Source organism: Plectropomus leopardus, chromosome 16 (genome assembly GCF_026936395.1).
Source record: "Plectropomus leopardus strain MGB_pleo_1.0 chromosome 16, ASM2693639v1, whole genome shotgun sequence".
Taxonomy (NCBI): Eukaryota; Metazoa; Chordata; class Actinopteri; order Perciformes; family Serranidae; genus Plectropomus; species Plectropomus leopardus.
In genome coordinates this window covers 18,239,023-18,258,538 of record NC_142191.1, presented here as the reverse complement: position 1 = coordinate 18,258,538, position 19,516 = coordinate 18,239,023, and the positions used below count along the sequence as shown (strand labels likewise).

Sequence of the window (19,516 nt, the reverse complement as noted above, 5' to 3'; positions counted from 1 at the left end):
GCTTATAGGCAAAAAATACATCACCATCTTAGTTTGACTTTCAAGTATAAGCTGAACAACCGGCTAGAAGTGTTATCTCAAAAATTTTTCCATATCCTATTTGGCAGCAGTTGCCTGCCTCATCCAACAGTTTTATATTTATCAGTTTTAGTCTACTGAGCACAAACCTCATTATGGCTCCTCAAACACAGTGACAAGGGTTTTTGCAGCCTGCCTTTTAGTAAAGTCCCAGTCGTGCATTAGCGGGTGGAGTGCTACCCTCTTGCAGCTCTTATTTTCCATAATAAAACACAGCTCAGCACATCCTTGTGCTGCATGCATAAAAAGAAGCCACCCTCGTGTCAGCCCAGGTTAGTCACAACAGGAGCACCAGCGAGGAAGGAGCGTCTGCACAGATTTCAATAATCCCACATCATTCAATAAGAAATGAAGGAGAATAGTTTGCGCCTCATTGTTTCGGCGAACTCAGCTGCTGCATTTTGGGCAGTTTGCGCCACTGAAGCGTGAACAGTCTCTATGGTATTACAGCATGGCACCATTTATGTCCTACATATCAACTATGCTGCCATGGTAAACATGATGAGCCACTGTTAACCTACTTCTGTGCTGCCAGGCGAACCCCAGCAGGAACACTTTCCTCTGTCTTGAACGCTCACAGGCAGAGGCACCAGAGATACTGCGACATGTCAATCAAGCGTACCCCACCACCACCAATCACACGAAGTCTAAGATGTCTGGCATTATTCCAGCACGTTGTGGTACACACACTCAGAGATGATAGCACACATGCACACACGCTTAGATGTCGTGCGCACAGACACACCTGCCAGTCTTCATCCCATCACACGACTAGTCTCAGTTGCGTGGCAGGGCTTTGTTGGGGAGTTGACAGCGAAGGTTGCTTCATAAACCCGGCACGCGTCCATCTCGTCTCCCCCGCTGCTTTTGGGATGAAGGGAAGTGATGATCCAGGGATTTTTTCGTTCCCTCTGCTCCATTGAGCTCACCGTATCACCTTGACAATGTTGCATTCTGTCACGGAGGCTATGGGGATGGCAGCCGGCACTTTGGGGAGGAGGAAAATGCTCGGGGAGAACTTTGTGGGATTTAGCCGTCTCCAAACAAATCCATTAACTGTCGGGCTTAGTCGTGCTTTAAGTTACAGTGGGGGAGAAAGTGTCGGAAGAGGGTTGTGGTAGACTGTGGTTCAGGATGCAGCGTGAGAAAATAAAAGATGTGTTCCTGGTTGTGTGATGGCTTCTGTATGTGTGTAAGACTTTTGAGGGACTGTATGAGTACAAGTGTGTGTGTGAGTGTGTGTGTGAGTGTGCAGGCAGGCGGGACGTGGAAAGTGGAACATCCCTGTCCTGCCTCGACAGCAATGCAGCATAGCTCAGGGACTGCACATCACTATGTAAATGCAAATTGCAGTGTCATGCTGATCAATCCTGTAGGCTGCTGAGACAGGGTTATGTCGGGACCAGTCTGCAGCGTCTTGGCTTTAACCGTCTGCCCTCTCTGTTTTCTGTATGACGCTGACGACATGTCTCATGCTTTGCTCTCCTACTCAGGAGTTTTTCAGGGTTCACGCGGTCATGGAAAACCCAGAAAAGTCATGGAATTTTACTGTCTCATTTTCCAGGCCTGAAAAAGTTAGGAAATTAGTAAAAATCATTGAAAGTTTTGGAAAGGTCATGGAAATTTTATGTTTAATAAAGTTATTTGTCACAGTAATCTTCTGGGGATAACCTTCCACGTAATAAAAATATAAAAGCAAATGTATTTTCTTAAAGTTAGCACATAGCTCTAATGTGCGTTGACTAAGTGCAACACGATATATTGTTTCAGCATCAACATTGCAATGTGCAGTATTTGCATGAAGGACTTGTGATGTCAAGTAAGACAAATGAACTCAAACTACGAAACTACTGGTACGAATGGAAAACTTGCATGCTTCTTATTTTCTATGACTGCAGCCAAGCCTTCCCCTTTAAGACAGGTTACATGTATGTATATAGTGTGGCAGCATTTGTTGTGGGCTGCAACACTTGCGTGTGTGTGTGTTACAGTTCTCTAGCCAGGCTGGCAAGTGCTGCAGATGCAGTCAAGTACATGCTTTTCCAAAACTGTAATTCTATTATGTGTCCTTGAAAAGTCATGGAAACGTTTTGATATTATGTCCATGAAAATGTGTGGGGACCCTGGTTTTTGTCTGGCTTACAGACGAAGCTCTTGAATGATTTTAATTTACTTTGTTTGACCAACAAACACATCAAGTATTTGCAAGACAAAACATTGTCATTTAACTCCCGTCTTTTTTTTGTTTTTTTTTTACAGGCAACAACTCCAATAACAGAATCTTGTGGGCCTGGAAGGAAACAGCGAGACTGTGTGGGACAAGCTGGTCGACACGGAGCTGGGTGGAGGAGAGGAGACACCAAACAGGCTGCTACAACACAGATATCAGAGCATGCTAGCCATGCTTTAGCACACGCAGGAAAGACTGGTCGATCGCTGGAGAAACGCGCTGCCTTTTCTTACATACTCCTGAAACACATCGCCATTCTCAACTGCCATTTATTGTACACCATCCCTGCAAAGATGCCGATGCCAAGGTTGGCGGTGTGGCACTTGTGGTGACGGAGCACAGAGTGTGTGCGCACATCCGGCAGGCAGGCCGGCGGGTTGGTGGGTGTACAGGCACACCAAGAGGCGTTTGTGGGTGGGCGAGGTTACACCATGCGGCCCTGGGCGGGTTCATGGCGTTGGATTACCCTGGTGCTGTTAGCCTGGGGCACGCTCCTCTTCTACATCGGCGGTCACTTGGTGAGGGACAGCGAGCACCCAGAGCGGTCCAGCCGGGAGCTCTCCAAGATCCTGGCCAAGCTCGAGCGGCTCAAGCAGCAAAATGAAGACCTGCGGCGCATGGCCGAATCGCTCAGGTAACAAGCTGGATGCTTTTAGACATGAGTTGCTTGACTGAAACAACATTAAACATTTAATTTCCTAGAAAAGGGTGTTTACATGCAAACTAGAATCCTGTTCATGTCGTTACACAAATCATATTGTCAGTTCAGATACCCGGATCAGCTCATTCCTGGCTTTGAGAAAGCTGAATATGCTAGCTGAAGTTCTGTAACTGAAACCACTTTATGTCCAGGTTTCTGATCATTGCCTGCCATGTGTGTCCTCAACATGCAGCGTTTCCCAAACATTCACACCTTTGTAGTCCTGCACCACAATATCAGCATTTGCCACCACATATAGATTTTCTATTTTTGGAGCTGGATCGTTCATTCAGAGCAATGTTGGAATATAAATACTATTCTGTTATTCAGAGCACCCCACTCTCAGAGCAAATGAAGCGGAGACGGAACACAAGGAGAAAATTAAGCAAATTCAAGGTTTCCCGCTCATTCTTTTATTTGTGGCGGCCCGTCACGGTATCAGCAATTGCCGCCACATATGCATTTTCTGTTTATGGAATTCGGACGATCATTTGGAGCATCGTTGGAATATATATATGTTGTTCAGTTATAAAGAGCACACACTCTCAGAGCACAGAGCATACTCTGGTCACAGGCGGAGCCACACAACGCTAGCTGCCGTCAAAGTGAAACTAACCTGTTCTTAATTATAATGGTTTATTTTTCAAGATAGCAAAACTTTTATTTTAGTGTCCATCACTTTTCCAACCTACTTGAGATGCAACTAACTGGGTTCCCATGGAAACTGACCCTGCGGTCCAGCGCTGGGTTTTTAAGTTTGCTTTCATTGGCCTCTGCTGCAGCTGCACTTCCTCCTCTGATCTGATCAGCTCTGATTGTTATAACCTCAAACTGATTGACTGATCAATTCTCCATTCTGTGAGTCTAACTCAAGAAACTGCTGCTGAGAAATAAAAAAAACATTATAAGATTTTTATCTGCACTGCGTTCATGGACTGCTTGAACAACTATCAACAGCCTCACCCCGTCGTCAGCTACTGTATACATACATTCTGATCCTGTGTCAAACTGACATGAGTGATGTAGCAGTGAGTCAGGAACACATCACAATCACAATAAAAACAATGAAAGTCTGACACAACTCTGATAATGCAGAGGATAAGCTGTTAAACGGCGAAGCCAAATTCAGCAGAGTGGTAAATGCAACAGAGTCCAGGCGGACAGAAATCAAAGTAGGCTCATCATCAACTGCTGAGGTGACTCAGTCGGTGCAGAAATAATGGGGTGGCCTAGATGTCGAGGAGGGAAAAGACATACAGTGCATGAACACAGACAAAGCTCAGAAACCTGGATACTGTTCCCAAATATGATGAAAACTAAGATTAGACAAAAAGTCAGGACATTAGTGTTTGATTTATTACACTTTATGAAAGGAATTTAAAAAAATAACCAACAGTAGCAGCTGAACCATCCCCATTCTCTTTTTCATTATAATCTTCAACTTAACATGTTCTTCTCTTTGGCTCCGGGAAGAAAGCAGAAGCTTTTCTGAACAACTGCGTGATGAGTGATAAAGTAGACTAGTTTGGATTTGTGTTTGAAGGTCCTGCTCGGGTTAGGTGACGTTACATCACAGGGAACGTAACAGGCAGATGGATGGACTGTCACACACCTCACCAGATTTCATTGTTTTTTAAGTGCAGAATTTTGTCACTACTGGATCTGTGGGTCTGATGTTTTGCACAGAAGCACAGTTGAGCAAACAACTGTAATACACCCCTTTATTCTTGCCTGTTCAGTACACTTTTGTTTTAGATATATATTAAATAAACTGTGGTGCAATGCATCATTCCCCCAAGTTTTTGCAAAGTCCAGCAATTAAGTGCAGCCTCCATTTCCCCGGTAGTTCAATCAGAGTGATTCTACAAAGCCCAGAATGTGGAGATGAGATGATTTTTTTGTTAGTTTTTGACATTAAAAAAAGGTTATCAGCATTTAATTAAATCAGCATCTTGTGCCGCGTACAGTTAAACAAACATTGCTGCAAAGTTTCATCAAAAGCTGATCAGTGGTGCCGGAGAAGCTGTGTGTGACAGACAGATGGATGGACTGTCACACACCTCACCAGATTTCATTGTGTTATTTTGGCAGACAATAGCACATTGTACAAGCCCATTAACCACGCAGCATCATTCACACATTGGAGCTATGTGTAATAGAGAGACAGATGGTTCTGCTCTTATCTCCGCACGCTGACCGTGTTTCTCATCGCACGTAAACACTGGGTCTACGGATGGGTGTGTGTGCACGCGTGTGGAGGGAATGCAGGAGTGTGTCCTGGTGCGTGCCATATTAACAGGGAACTCAAGCTTCAGATGTTGCCATCGCCGCTCTTCTGTGATATACCGATTCACTTTGATGCGGGGCCCTCATCGGCAAACATAAAAAACACATGCGCGCACGTTGCTTCAGACAGCTGGTCCCTGATTAAATCCCTTGCTTTTGTAATTATTCAAAATTGGCTCAAAAACAAAGGTGGAATTCATGGCATAAAAAACAAGTGCAGCTTTCAGGCGACCAGTGTCCAGATGGGTCCCCGACACACTGCGCGCTTGTTGGTTGTTATTGAGTTCGGTTGTTGATCTGGGACTGAGGCCTCCACAGTTGTTTACTGGGGCAGAGCTACAGTGCCTTCTCAAGTCCCTCTAAGCTTCAGCTTCGGCTAAGTATCCCGCACAGCAAGCCAAAAGCGGGCAACTGGCTTACTGAGGTTAAGCTTTATGAGCTATCGACAGAGACAGCGGTTGGTTTGTCCTCTGTTCAATTTATTGTCTTGCTGCATGTGTGTGTGTGTGCGCGGTGGTAAGAAACAGACAGAGAGGACTGCGCAACCCTGTAGTGTCTCTTATCCTTATATTAGGACCCTAATAGGCACAAAGAGGCTGTTAGTGAGCTGCCCATCATTCCTGCCACAGCCCCTCCTACATCGTTGCCTCCTCCTGTTCTCCGTTTCACTCCTCCTTCACCTGCCTCCTCCTCATTCCACTACCAAACTGCTGACAGAGGCATGGCACCGAGCCAGACTCCAGCCTGCAGGTTGTCACAGACTGACTGACTATGTAACAACTCACTAGCTCACTGATGGACTAGCTCAACGCATGCCTAACCCAATTCACTGACTCGCACATCCTGCAGATTTTGGAGCAAGAACACGAATAACCAAATGTTGCACAAGAAGCAGAACCAGCTCTTTGCAAGCGTCCCGCTGACATTGGACAATAAAGAAGGTTTCATCCGAGGCGCCTAACCTTCACATTACTTCATTCATTTTTTATGAGCGGCCTCAGAGAGATTTCAACCCATAAAACTGACATTATTACACCTTTGTGTTGAGTTGTTGCGCAGTAGAAACCCACTGCATTGAGATTGATTTATAGTTCAGAGTGGGATTTAACTTGGTTAGTGTCATCACAGCACAGCAGTACTAGATGGATGTGTGATGCAGTATTGGACAGTGTTGTGCATTCATCATCTATCTGAAGTGATCTTGTTTACATTGTCTCATTGGCTTTATGATAGAGAGTGATAGTCATGCTGAAACACTTTGCATGGGATATTGATTTTCTTGAGCACAAATTGCAAATTTGTGTAGCTTAAGTGAGAGGATGAAGATGCTTACACAATCCTACCTTAGACTGTATATATAATGGATGTAGCTACCGTGACATCACTTGTTGGTTTGTGCGCTGACGTTTGAAGCCTCAAGTTCAGCATTTCGGCCATCGCCATCTTGGTTTTTTTGGGAGCCAGTGCCCATGTGTGGGTGAGAGGTTGGCACTGTAGAGAAGCGAGGGGTGGATCTGAGGGAATTGACTAACTTTTGAAGCCAGCCTCAAGTGGCTGTTCTCTGAACTGCAGTTTTTGGCACTGTTTTGTCTTGACTTGGATGCAACTTGGTACCCACTTAGTATGGAAAAGTATGTAATTTCATTTCAGTAATCTCCATGTCTGGGTAAGTATGGAAAATAGATAGGAGAGTATGAAAAAATATTTATGCTACCAGACTATTTCTGAAAAAGAAAATGAGATACAACACACTCACTTATAATTAAACTTTTTGAGACCTTGTGCTGAATCCTAAAAGTATGTACGATACTGCCAAAGCGGCGATGTCTGACAACTTGGGATGAAAATGTGTTGCCGAGACACCAAATCTCAAGATGTTTCATGCTGAGTAGCAGCCGAGCAGGCAATGCCGCTGCTCTAAACTGTTGACATGGCTGCAATTAAAAAACAACAGGCACACTGCTTTCACATGCAGTGTGCCATGGGCATAAGGATTCTAAATCGGAAAAGAAAGCTGGATGCAAACTTTGTGAAAAGTCATTGGACATCTTCAACATGGAGGGGGCAGCACTTGTAATCCATATGCAGGGGAAAATGCACTGTCGTCTAGTCAAAGCAACATTTATTTAAATGATAAACATCTGGTTATCTCAGATGTGAAATATGGTCTAAAAAATCTTAAGAGAAGTCTGAAAATTCAAGTCTGGAGAAGTATTGAATTTTGATATGGAAAGTAAGTGGGAACCCTGTATTGAGCTATTCATTCTGCTGGATGGAATCTCCAAATGCTGCTGATCATGATAAACCGAGTTTTGCTGAACTATTCATATTTTTTGGAATTGAATTGTCATGTGACATTAATAAATCCATCAATCAACTCTCAGATTCAAATTAGCATCACCTGGCCGGCCTACAGATTCAGTCCAGTGATTCGGTTATTCAGGCCACTCCTGAGTGAGTTGAGCGACAGGCAGCGTGCCAACCTACCAATCACCCAGCAGCATTAATGAGAGGTGAGCACGAGGTCGAGTTGCTCAGTCTGTCTGGCTCCGCCCTCTCTGCAGCTGTCAGTCACCTCGGGCACGAAGCCACGGCTCCTGCGGAGACAATGACACGCGCCGGGCCTGATGGTGTGACATCGAAGGGAGCGAGGGGTGAGAGTGACAGCTGGGCTGAGCGATGAGGACCTGATCGATCCCCGAGGCATGCCAACAGAGGGATGGAGGGAGGGAGGAGGCGATGCAGCGAAGGCGAACAGGAGGGAAGCATGATGGATGGCGTGAGGACTGCACTAAGTAAAGAGCAGCAAGGAAATGGAAAATGTGAAGTGAGAGGGTTGGAAGAGTTGTGGAGACTGCAGTCGTCGCACTAAAATCTTAGTGCCTACATGTGGTTCTTTTTGCATATGTCTGACTCATTTGTGTTGCTATCTTTCAAGTGAAATAAAATGCAAATTTAAACGGTAAAAACAGACGTGTGTAGTTTGGTGTGGAAGGTCAGTGTCCAGCTAAGGTGACGATGAGGGGACTCATTTATCCTGAAATGGTACCCAGACCTGAACTCCCGTAGACCCGGCCGTCGCTCAGGCCCAGCAAGGAAAGTCTACTACCACTCTACACTAGCCCCATTGTGGGAGCTGTCTGTGGTCAGGACATCTCTGTCAAGTAGGCTCGAAGCAGAACTGGCTCGCACTGAGTGTACTGAGGCGTTGAGGCATGTGAGGCAAGAATGCACCATTCAGAATCCGTTTACTTGGAATTATGCTGTTTGAGTCGGTGGACATAACATGGAGACAGCAATGAAAGGAGACATAGATTAACCGATTTGACATAATGCAGAAATATTCACACAAACTCACAAACTGCATATGTAGTATACAGTGTAATACAGTCACACAGTTTTGTGGGTTAGCACTATTCCTATTATAATCTCTTTAAATGGGTCTTTCAGATTGATCCTGAGCAGACGTAGCAGAGGTTTTTACACTAGTACCGCACTTTTCCACCCATTTATAGTGTTTACTCGCCTTTTCCCACATGCACATTCCTGGGGTTTATTAGCTTGACTTATTGGAGTCAAGAGGTTTGGTTTAACACAGCAAGTTTCCATGAAAGGCTGGAATATGTCAGTCAAGTCTTTGACGCATCACGGCCTGGTGATTCACACATATGCAAACAAGTACAAAGTGTGGGAACATTAAGGAGACGGTTCACTCCAAAATCAATCAATTTCCTCTTACGTGTACTGCTGTTTATCAGTGGAGATTGTTTTGGTGTGAGTTGTCAATTGTTGGAGATTTCAGGTATCTGCCTTCTCTCAAATATAATGGAATTAGATGGTACTCTGTGAAGCAGTAACAGCGCGTCTGTGTAAAAGGTACAGGTGGCAGGACGGAATCATGGGTGGGGCAGATGTGACGGTTTGATGACGTGTTGTGCGTGTGACCCATAGCCTGAGTTTTAAAAAGCTGCAAGCAGTAGTTAGCGGTTAACTCAAAGAAGAAGAACAGTGGCCATAAATTGGGAAAACAATGAGGTACATGATTGTTATTTATTTGCAAATGTTTTATGTCAAACAAGAGGCTGTTGTGTTCGATGTCAAGCTTGTCGTGCCTGTTTTGCTTGCAGGATGGCAGAATGGTGTCTAAAATCACACATTGCTGCAGCATCAGTGGCACGATCTCTGTAAAATGCATTACTGACTAAACTTGTTAGTCAGTTAACCGATCATGGGCCGTTATCTCTGCACATATTTGCTCTGCTGAGAACTTATGCACAACCCCTGCCTGATGTTTTGGCACATCCTGCACAAAACTATACAGCTTGTTTATTCTGACACAGCTACACTGTGTATATTTGTTATATTATAGTACTTTTTAAATACATTTTTATTGTAACTTTACCATTCTTTAGTTATATTCTTAAGTGTTTCAGTACTTGTAACCTGTAACAAGCAGGTTAGTGTACTAAAAGACATTAAATTCATTAATCTAAAAATAAGGCCTTAGTTATTATTAAAATTTCTGAAATCAATCTTTCAAAAGTCTTAAAAATGCTTAGACAAGGGGAAAAGGATATTATGAATAGCTTTTTGAAAATGTTCTTAAATTTAATTTTGTGTGGCATTAAAAATGTCTTAAAAAGTCTTAAATCTCACTTGTTTTAAGTTGTTGGAGCCCTGCTTTTTATGCTTTAATGTATGCAACAAAGCTAATTCCTTGGTAAACAATCTCATTCTTATTCTGACCCAACACCACTGAGCGAGCTAATGTCAAACCTAAGCCGAGGAGGACGCCATTAATGTTTACATCTTGTGCAGTGATGTGTTTGGCAGGTGTAGTTAAGTAGAAGAAAATATTTCCAATGTGAAACTGCTCACAATAAGGTCTGTGGATTATCTTTAGAAACAGGGTCATGGTTTCTGGAAAGAGACATTCCTGTTGAGTTTTTAAAATATATTTTTTGGGCCCTTTGAGCACCACAAGCAGAGTGCCATCTACCTTTATTATATTCAAGAAAAGGCAGACATCTTTATGGCCAATATCTCCAACACTCGGAAACTCACACCAAAACACCCTCTGGATTGATAAATAGCACTATAGGTAAGAGGAAAAATGTTTTTCTCATTGTGGGGTGAACTCTTCTTTTAAGTTTTCTTCTTAATGTAAAGGCAAATTGTGTCCATGTTGCCTGCTTTCATCTACACCCTCCAGAATACTTTCCATCTCTCTCCATATGAATGGCTTCCCAGGTCAGCACATAGGATTCCTTTTGAAGTCAAGCAGATTGTACTCAATCTTACCACAGAAATATGTATGCGCCGCAGTACCACCCAGGCTCCCACCGTTCAAACCGCCCCGGCTGTGATCACCCTGTGAACTCCACGGTTACTGGGTGCAGGGGCAGGAGGCAATGGAGCGACAGCTGGGGCAGCATTTCAGAGGAAACTGGGTTGCGCGCTGAACCTCACCTGCTTTCCGGCTCAGCGCTTAGCGCCGGTGGGGCTCATCACCCCCCTGCTTTCATAGCTTGTCTTTCACTCCGCAGTATTTCCCCCCACCTCTCCGCCCCGCCTCCCCCAAGTCAGAGTTTGTCTCATCTGTTCCCTCTCCTGTATCGTTTGATTAAGACGCCGTTGAATGCAGCTGCCTTGTCTAGTCTCCGCTTCAGGTCCTCTAGAGATACCGTCAGGGATCATTTGTGTATTTGTGTACCGTATTTGCCTCCTTCCTGTGTGTGTGTGTGTGTGTGGGTTTTGATCCCGCCGAGTGTTTGGATTTATTTTATACCTACATATCTTGGTTGGGGGATGCTTGCGGTCTGCCTGCACCAGCATTGTGTCTCAGCAGTTTATGTCTCTTTGGAGCATGTTAGCTAACCTCTGTATCACGTCTCTGCTCATTAGCCTGCGCTGCTCTGGCCTATTTCTCCTGCTTCGTTCAAGGAGATATCATGTTGCTTTATGCTACAGTTTTAGCAGCACTTAAAACCCCTGAGAAATGATGTCACTTAGGAAATAGTCCTACTTCCTGTACAATGGTGTAACAAGCAGGTTAGGGTGTGGCCTCAGGGAGATCCTGTTGTGTGTGTGTGTGTGAACAGACTTAGCTATGAGAAAACAAAGTAGAGATGATACTTTAGAAGGAAATGCACCGGGGTCTTATTTCGGGAGATCTGTGTCAGGCAGCTGCACCGGTCATTCAGACTTCACAGAGAAAAGGCAGCATGAATTTAAGACATACATGATGCCACAAAGGTATGAAAAGGTTTATCCTCGTCCATCATACGGTTACATAATGAATGAGTTAACATATCTTCCCTTTTCCTCCTCAGTTATTTCCATGGCTTTGAAGCACAATGCTCAGTTAGTGCTCAGTGAAGTGGGAGGCCAGGGCTTCTCAGGGACTGAGGCTTCAACAGCGAGGAGGAGGAGGGGGGGGCTGTGCAGCGAGAGGGGCTGTTGCAACTTTAAAAGTCTCATCTTTATGCCTGCCAGCGACTGATGTTCCTCACTCAGGGAGCAAATTGAGTTTGCATGCCTTGATGACTCATTAACATGGCCTTTGCAGCACTTCGCCAATGCCCCCGTGCATTCGAACATATTCCATTTTTAATAGTTTTATGTAGAGGAATTGATTTGGTATAATGTCAGTCGCAGTTCTCTTTTTCTCCTCGGCTGATCTGAACTCTGTGTTTCTGAGCATGTCAGGGTGCTCGTTTGTGTTTTCATTACATGCATGCAGTGGTTATTCGCAGTTCATCGACACAGAGCTGTGAACATTTTTATTCATATTCTTGTATTTACCAGGGAGTGATAATCACACTGAAAACATGCAGTTTTAACACAGATTAGGGCGTATAGATATGCAGTGGAAATTAGCTTATTACATGAGTGTGGAATGCGTTCAGTGGACTGAAAGGCTGCCCAAACATTTGAACTATAATGAGCAATTTGCTAGATTATCAGTTGTTAATTGGCTGAGCGTTAATATGACGCTTTTAAGTGCTTACTGTAATTTAATCGTGCATGTTCACATTTTATCAAGAATAATAACACAAAGAACTACAGAGACCATGTAGCTGTGCCTCAGTGACAAAACATTTAAAGGGAATTATTAATTGTTTGTAATATATGTAAATGATATGATCTTTTTTGTCCTACTTCACACACAAAAGAAAGACCAGGCCACCATGGCCACTGCACCACCAATCAGCATACAGTACGAACAGTAATGAGTAATGGGATTTCCAGTACGGCTGCTCGTAAATGGTCAGAGAACAGCAACAAATTCTATTTAATCTATTTACTGAACTTAAATAGCTTTGATTTTGTTTTTATTATAAGTTAATTTTATTTGATGGAATAAAGTGATATCACGGATGGAATAAATTACATTTGTATCCACTATAAAATAAAAATGTTGGCCCATTACATTACATCAGGCAGGCATTGTTGGAATCATGTCAAGAGAGAATAGCACACAAAGTGTTTTATTCTTTTTTCTGGCCTCTTGACTGCGACCATAATGTTTGCACATAACATATAAGATATGCGGCATATGTAACCTTTTTTTTGTGTGAGAGTGCGAGTTAAAATTGTATGTGGTCGCAGACATGCGAGTGCTTCATGCAGACTAAAGTGTTAAACATTGAGAAAGTCACAGCTGACTCATGAATAAGGCTGTTTATATGCGCGTCAGCTGGTTGGCGTTATTTATGCCTGGTGTATGAAATGTCTTTATATTCGGCTTCTGCGGTGCATTTTTCAAAAACCATGATAATCAGGTCACATTTCTTGCTACGTCCAAAGGCATCACACAGGACGTAGAAGCACCCTGTTTGTGTTTTCAACAGTCGCTACAATGCATTCATCTGTCGTTTAACACTCTCTCGTTCAAACCGAAACACTGGAAAATATTATGCATGCTCTTTTTGCCCTGAGACAGTATAACATTAGCTTACGCTGTTCTCAGCTGCTCCAACGGTTGTGGCAAACTTCAATTTTGGAAAAACAAACTGATCGTAAAACAAGTCAGTTAACAACAAATTAACACTGCATTGCTGACATACCTAATGTTAGTGGGCTAGCAGCGCTAACGTAGCTGATGTTACTTGTTTTACAGTCTTTTTTTTTCCTCTAAAGTTGAAGTTTGCCACGGTGGTTGGAGCAGCTGAGAACAGCACAGGTTCTGATCCAGATTTTGTCAAAAGTCACTTTGCATAGACATTAAAGGTAAAAGGAGAAAATTATACACTTGTTAGGGCAGCACTTATTCCCAAGGTGCGCATTTTAGGGACATTCCACCACAGGGACGGTGACTTGTTTACTTACTTCTCTGAATTCATCTACAGTTTTTAATTCAAAGTCGCAAAAATGGCATTTAACTGCCACTTGTCTGCATGATTTGACATTCAGTGCATAGACTAGTCGTTGGATATTGAAGCAGGATATAATGTATTGTTCAGAAGTAGATAGACTTGATTTGAAAAACATGAAATGAGTCAGTACTTTGTACATAATCTTGATCTTTAAATAAATAAACTGGGACGGGCCTCTAGGAAGCTCCACTGTGGTGTCTCAGCAAATGAAGTAGAATTTTCAGTGGTGCACATTAAAAGATGTCAGCCCTCACAGCTCAGTTTTCACTGCAACTTTTAAGTCCAGATATGTCCAAATGAAAATGTACAGTACATATCAAACCAAGCAGTGAATGTTAAGCATTCTCAGTGCCTCTCCAAACTCCTGCGCCTCACTAATGACTGCAAAAACTCGGTGTTGTAGATATAAAATGAAGCGGAGTTCTGCAAATGTGTGGCCCTGCAGTGTTTCTCCTCAGATTTGATGCAGAGACTGATTTTGGTTGATGTTGGATGTAACAATATTTGCACAACAGTGAACATGCTTTTCCAGATTGAAAATCACAAGCGAAGACTAATTATAGACAAGCAAGTGGTGTGCACAGTCAGTCATTCAGGTGCAGGAACGGTTGATGATGAAGTGAATTTGTCCATTGTGTTGTTAGACCAGAATGAAGGAAGACAGAATTGCGGGATTGTTTCTGTTCGATTCGAATGATCATTTTTCATAACATGTTTTACTGGTGATTCACTAGTTTTACATCAAGTTGTGTGCTGAACCAGTTGATTCTTCAGTGATTGGCAGCAGTATTAGTTATTCGTTTGTTGTTTTTAAGGAGCTGTATGTGACATCCAGAGCATATCTATGATTAAGAGTCTGAGCTGGGAGTGTCTGCAGTGTTCTGCTGACGTTGGTCAGGGCGGTAATATTAGCGGCAACCACCTTATGAGCACAGTGCAGAGCGGTGGCCATTAGCTTGGCAATGGGATACACACAGGGACTCACACGCACTATATTAGCAGATGGCCTGTACAGTTGTCACAAAGGGGAAAGTTAGCTATAGAGACCAAAACTATTTTTTGTGCCAGGCTGTAAATATGTTTATTTCTGCTGTAAAGTTGGGCATTTTAACATGGAGTCTGTGGGGATTGACTCACTTCTGGAGCCAGCCTCAAGTGGCCAATGAAGGAACTGCAGTTTTTTGCGCTGCAGTGTCAGCTTAAATTTTCAGCCTCAGAGGTTGCTTCTGAGTGTGGGTTACTGTTACGTTTTATCCAAGTAAAAGTCAAGGTAAAGTAATGAAAACTGCTCAAATTTTAAGATTTAAAGTTTCACTCTGTTTTATATTATAATAATTCTTGCTTATTATTGATTTGTGTGTTTGTGTATGTGTGTGTGTGTGTGTGTGTGTGTGTGTGTGTGTGTGTGTGTGAGAGAGAGAGAGAGAGAGAGAGATGGGGGGTATTCAGACTAAATCAGCATTTTGAAGATGTTTATATGTTAATTTGTGCTTTGGAAAATTATGCCTGTCATTTTTTATTTTTGCACTTAACCCTTTAACAGCTGTATCAGCATCAGTTGTTTTGTGCTGGGTTCTGGCACCTGTCAAAAGCATTTACACCCCTGAAACCTGAAAAAAAAGGGCTTGATTCTTTTTTTATACATGGATTATAAAAGAACTGAGCACTTTGACAAAACAAGTCCTGCAAATTGCAAAAAATTAGTAAGAGGTGCCAAGACAATTACTTCAAGATAAGCTGGGGGCAATGATTAAAAATGATCAAAAAACTAGAAAAAAATATTTGAAAAGCTTTATTTGTAATTCTTATAATTAAATATTAAAAATTATGTAACGGCACTTTCTCAGAGTTATTTCCTTGTTTTTGTGCTTTCTTTCTTTTTTGTTGCTTATTTTCAGGTAACTTTTAACTAATTCCTTGCTACTTTTAGTGCCATTTCCTTTTAAGTTGCTCATTACCTTCTTGCCATGCTTTTGAAAAAAATCAAGCCAAATGCTCAGGTTTCAAAGGGTTAAATGAGTATTCAAAAAAATGTTGATAGCTTCTTTGATTTTGAACGTAATTATTTGCAGCACTACTCTGAATAGCATTTTTCTGAATCATTTTTCACATTTTCGTTTAGTGGGATTCGGTTATACAGTATCAGCAGAGTATTTCTGCAGAGTAAGACATTTTTGCGCTTTGTTCCCTCTGTTGGTGCACACACGGTCCCATGCTCACCCATAACATCCTCTCCTTGTGTCTTCCTCCCCCAGGATACCAGAGGGACAGGCAGAAGCCGGGTCCCTGGCTGCAGGGAGACTGCGCTCCCTGGAGGACCAGCTAACCAGAGCCAAACAGAAGATCCACAGCTTCCAGAAACTCACTGGAGACGGTAAGCAGGGCCGCACCATGTAAAAGGTTGCAGGGAAGGATTTGGCACAGAGCTTGGAAATATGAAAGGATTGATTCTGAAGGTGTGGGGGTTGACTATATATGGTATAAACCAGTCAACGGCTCTTTTGAGCTTTTGCCTGCTCAAGAATCTCAGTCCAGCCTGCCGTTAAACCTGCTGCAGCTCGGCAGCGATGATGTCAGAGCCGCGCCGTCAGATGGGCAGGGTTTTGTGTGTGTTTGCCACTCTAAGCAGTGGTCAGAGGGGCAGGAAAGCTGTCAGGTGAGCGGGGAAATGTGTGAATGAAGTGGAAGCAGTGTGAATGCCCCAATGGCAGAATGGAGGGGAGCTGAGAGAAAAGAGACAGACAGAGAGAAAATAAAGAAGGACATGTGAGCGTGGAGGGCAGCACGGGGTCAGCCTTTCTATCTTGCCGCAGGGGAAGAAAAAGCTAAAAATACCCTCCAGCTTTTTTTCCGCCTAGGGAGGGAGTGCGGAGAGAAGAGAGAGCGCAAGATAGGAAGGTAAAAAAAGCTTTTCCCTCTCCACCACCAGCTCCTTCTCCTCGTGCTTGAGGCTGTCCTTCCCTTTCCTCGATTTTTTTTTGTTTTTTCTCTCCTCAGAAACCAGAGCAGTCAGCTGTGTTATCTATGCAGGTTACTCTACATTGTTTGGGTTCGGGCAGGGTATAAAGTTCCTTCCTGTTGTTAGAACTGTGTGAGAAAAAACATGAGAGAGAGCCATGAGGCACACAAACAGTGATCAAGTGCTCCTTATTGAGGTCAAAGCAACTCCCAGGGACAAAGAATAAAAAAGGAACATTTTAATGGTTATATTCCGAAACCTTGCTTTGTGCCATTAGCCTATTTAGACTCATATCATCTAGTGCTCAAACATTCCTAAACACCTCTTGGCATCTTTCCCCTCCCAGCTGTATTCCCATGGAGCTGCTTTGAAGTTAACATCATCGATTCATTGTTTCAGATCATACCTGAGCTTCAAATGTCGTGCCAGCTGAGCATCTTTATGTTTTGCTGTGATGTGAGACGTTCTCTCTTACTTTCCCCCCCTGCAGGCCCCGGGCCCACTCAGGAGGAGCTGCGGAGGAGGGTGGAGAACGGCGTTAAGGAGTTCTGGTACTTTGTTCGCAGTGAGGTGAAGAAATTGGCCAGCGCTGAGCCCAGCGAGAGGCAGAAGTACGCCGACACGCTCCTGCAGGACCTGGGACACCAGGAGAGGTGAGCATGTAGTTGCATGAAAGTGGAAATGTCAAAATGTTCCACAGGGATTTGAAGGAAACCATTACATCCATGGCAAAGCTGACACTGGGGCAGTGTCCTCGTGAATAACACTATCACCTCCACAGAGACTTGAACAAACCTGTTTTTTCTGGTTGGATGTTGTTCTTTTATTTTTTTCACTCCCAATCTAAAGTCATGCACATTTGTTGAATTTGAACCCCTAAACTGAGTAAGTGAGTGAGCATGATTATGTGTTTGTCCTCTGTATTGTTGTTTCTTCAACTTAACAAACTCCCAGAATGTATTTGGACCGGCATTCCTTAAGGATGTCTTTCCTTTTAGTAAATATAAACCCTTCCAGTGTGGTCTGAAAGCTTCTTAACAAATCTTTTTATGTTTATATTGCTGCAAAGTGTTGATAGTGATGTTCAGTCTCACGTCATTTATATCTATTACCTCATTAGCCTGGAGGATATTACTGAGTCATCTGTTGGCACTACTGATATACTGTTGAATAGGGAAGTAACAGTAATACATGGATCTGGATCAATTATTGATTCAATGATCAACAATCAGTTATCACTTATGCAAAGGGAAAACATTGATAGATAAATATGCCTTTATTTTGAAATTTCCATAGCATGTCTTTGTCACCATTCCTGTCCAAGCGCACCTCTTTTCTTAAAATCTGAACAGTGCTAGCAGCTTAGTGTCAAGCAGAATAACAACCAAGGAAAACACAATGAGGATATTAGCTGATGTTGTCTCATGTTAATTAGAGGCCCCTGATTTGAATTTGATCAAAATCTTGTTGAGGCAGACTTTTTGATATCAGCAAATATTGTGTCATAGTCCAAAAATTCAAATCAAATCATCAATAACTTCAGCTTTCGTTTTTGTGTGGAAAAAATGTGTAGAAAAAGAAGTGTTTTGTTGGTGAACCTTGAGAGTTACAGTGGACTTTTTGGTTAATGTTGTCGCTATTAAGTCATGTTTTGTTTTTTTCACTGAATAAATTAAATTTTATTGCACTTAATGCACAAACCCAACACAAAGGCATAGAAACAAGCCCCGAGGAAGACTTTTTCCTATAAACTTACACTGTGGAAAAGACCTCCACTTTTTTTTTGCCGTCACAACCCCCACAGAATGACTCATTTCACTATTGGACTTTGATCCATTCACACCGATAACGTTTCAGAAGTCTGGAGGAGGTGCAAGATTAAATAATTGTATCCCTGTTCAAGTTAGGGTTGCGTTGAACCAGAAGTGAGCCGTTCGGCTAGCTGAAGTTAGCCACTCAGACACACTCTGCCAGGATGGGCAGCCATAAATCTCTGGGTACGTTTGTACCGTAGAAACAGAGCTCTTTTGGCTTCATGCGCCACTGAGCAACTTTTGTAGGAACGAACGGGGCCCTGCCTCCGCAATATCAAATATATTCGATATATCCCCTAGCCTTAGCTCAGAATCCTGAGCCATGTTTTTTTTTATTTTTTCTTCCCATTTCATCCTTGTGGATGCATTCAGTGTTGATGACTCACAGCTATTGTTTGCCAGCTCTGTGTACTGATGATTTCAAAAGTTGACACTTCTGACAGGAGAACTTGAAAGCAGCACTGGCGGCAGTTGCTGAGAAACAAAGGGCAAAGTTCACAGACGCGCTCTCTCTGTCACCTGGATGGCCGGCGTCCACGCCGCTGAATGAAGAAAGGCCTGATGTCACTTAGCCAAGTGGTTCGTTGTAATCCTGCTGAAGTGGCTTACGGGGCCCATTGTCTTAGTCATTGCTGCCTAAGCAGCTTTCCAAAGACTGATTCCTCACCCTGTACACACACACACACACACACACACACACACACACACACACACACACACACACACACACACACACACACCTACACATACAGTCACAGACTTTCACTCTCCATCTAAGCCCCCCAGCTTTCTTTGTATGTGCTGCAGGCAGTGAGGCTGGGAAATGCAGCACAGATAGGGGCAGAGGTGGAGAGAGCAATGAAATGTTTGACTCGAATAAATGCACCGCTCCCTCATTTAAATTCTGCTCAGGACGTGGGTAAGGTCCTTGTCTCCAACATTGCCAAAGTAAAATGTTGCACAATTAAAAAAAACAAAAAAAACAAGCATGCTATTACTCACACACTTCTCCCAGTGAAGCCAATCACTGGGTTATGAAGAGCTTTCAGGTTTCTAAGATGCATCCACAGC

The 19,516-nt window shown here is 43.1% G+C and overlaps 1 protein-coding gene across 1 annotated transcript in view; it reads left to right on the top strand.

Moving 5' to 3' along the window:
- fut8b (fucosyltransferase 8b (alpha (1,6) fucosyltransferase)) overlaps positions 1-19,516 on the top strand; it is a 193,710-nt gene that overhangs the window by 133,216 nt on the left and 40,978 nt on the right. The window contains exons 5-7 of the mRNA XM_042504025.2: positions 2,338-2,942; positions 15,928-16,046; positions 17,122-17,284. Coding sequence (XP_042359959.1) covers positions 2,740-2,942; positions 15,928-16,046; positions 17,122-17,284 — 485 coding nt within the window. The 5' untranslated portion in view covers positions 2,338-2,739. The remainder of the gene's footprint in view (positions 1-2,337; positions 2,943-15,927; positions 16,047-17,121; positions 17,285-19,516) is intronic.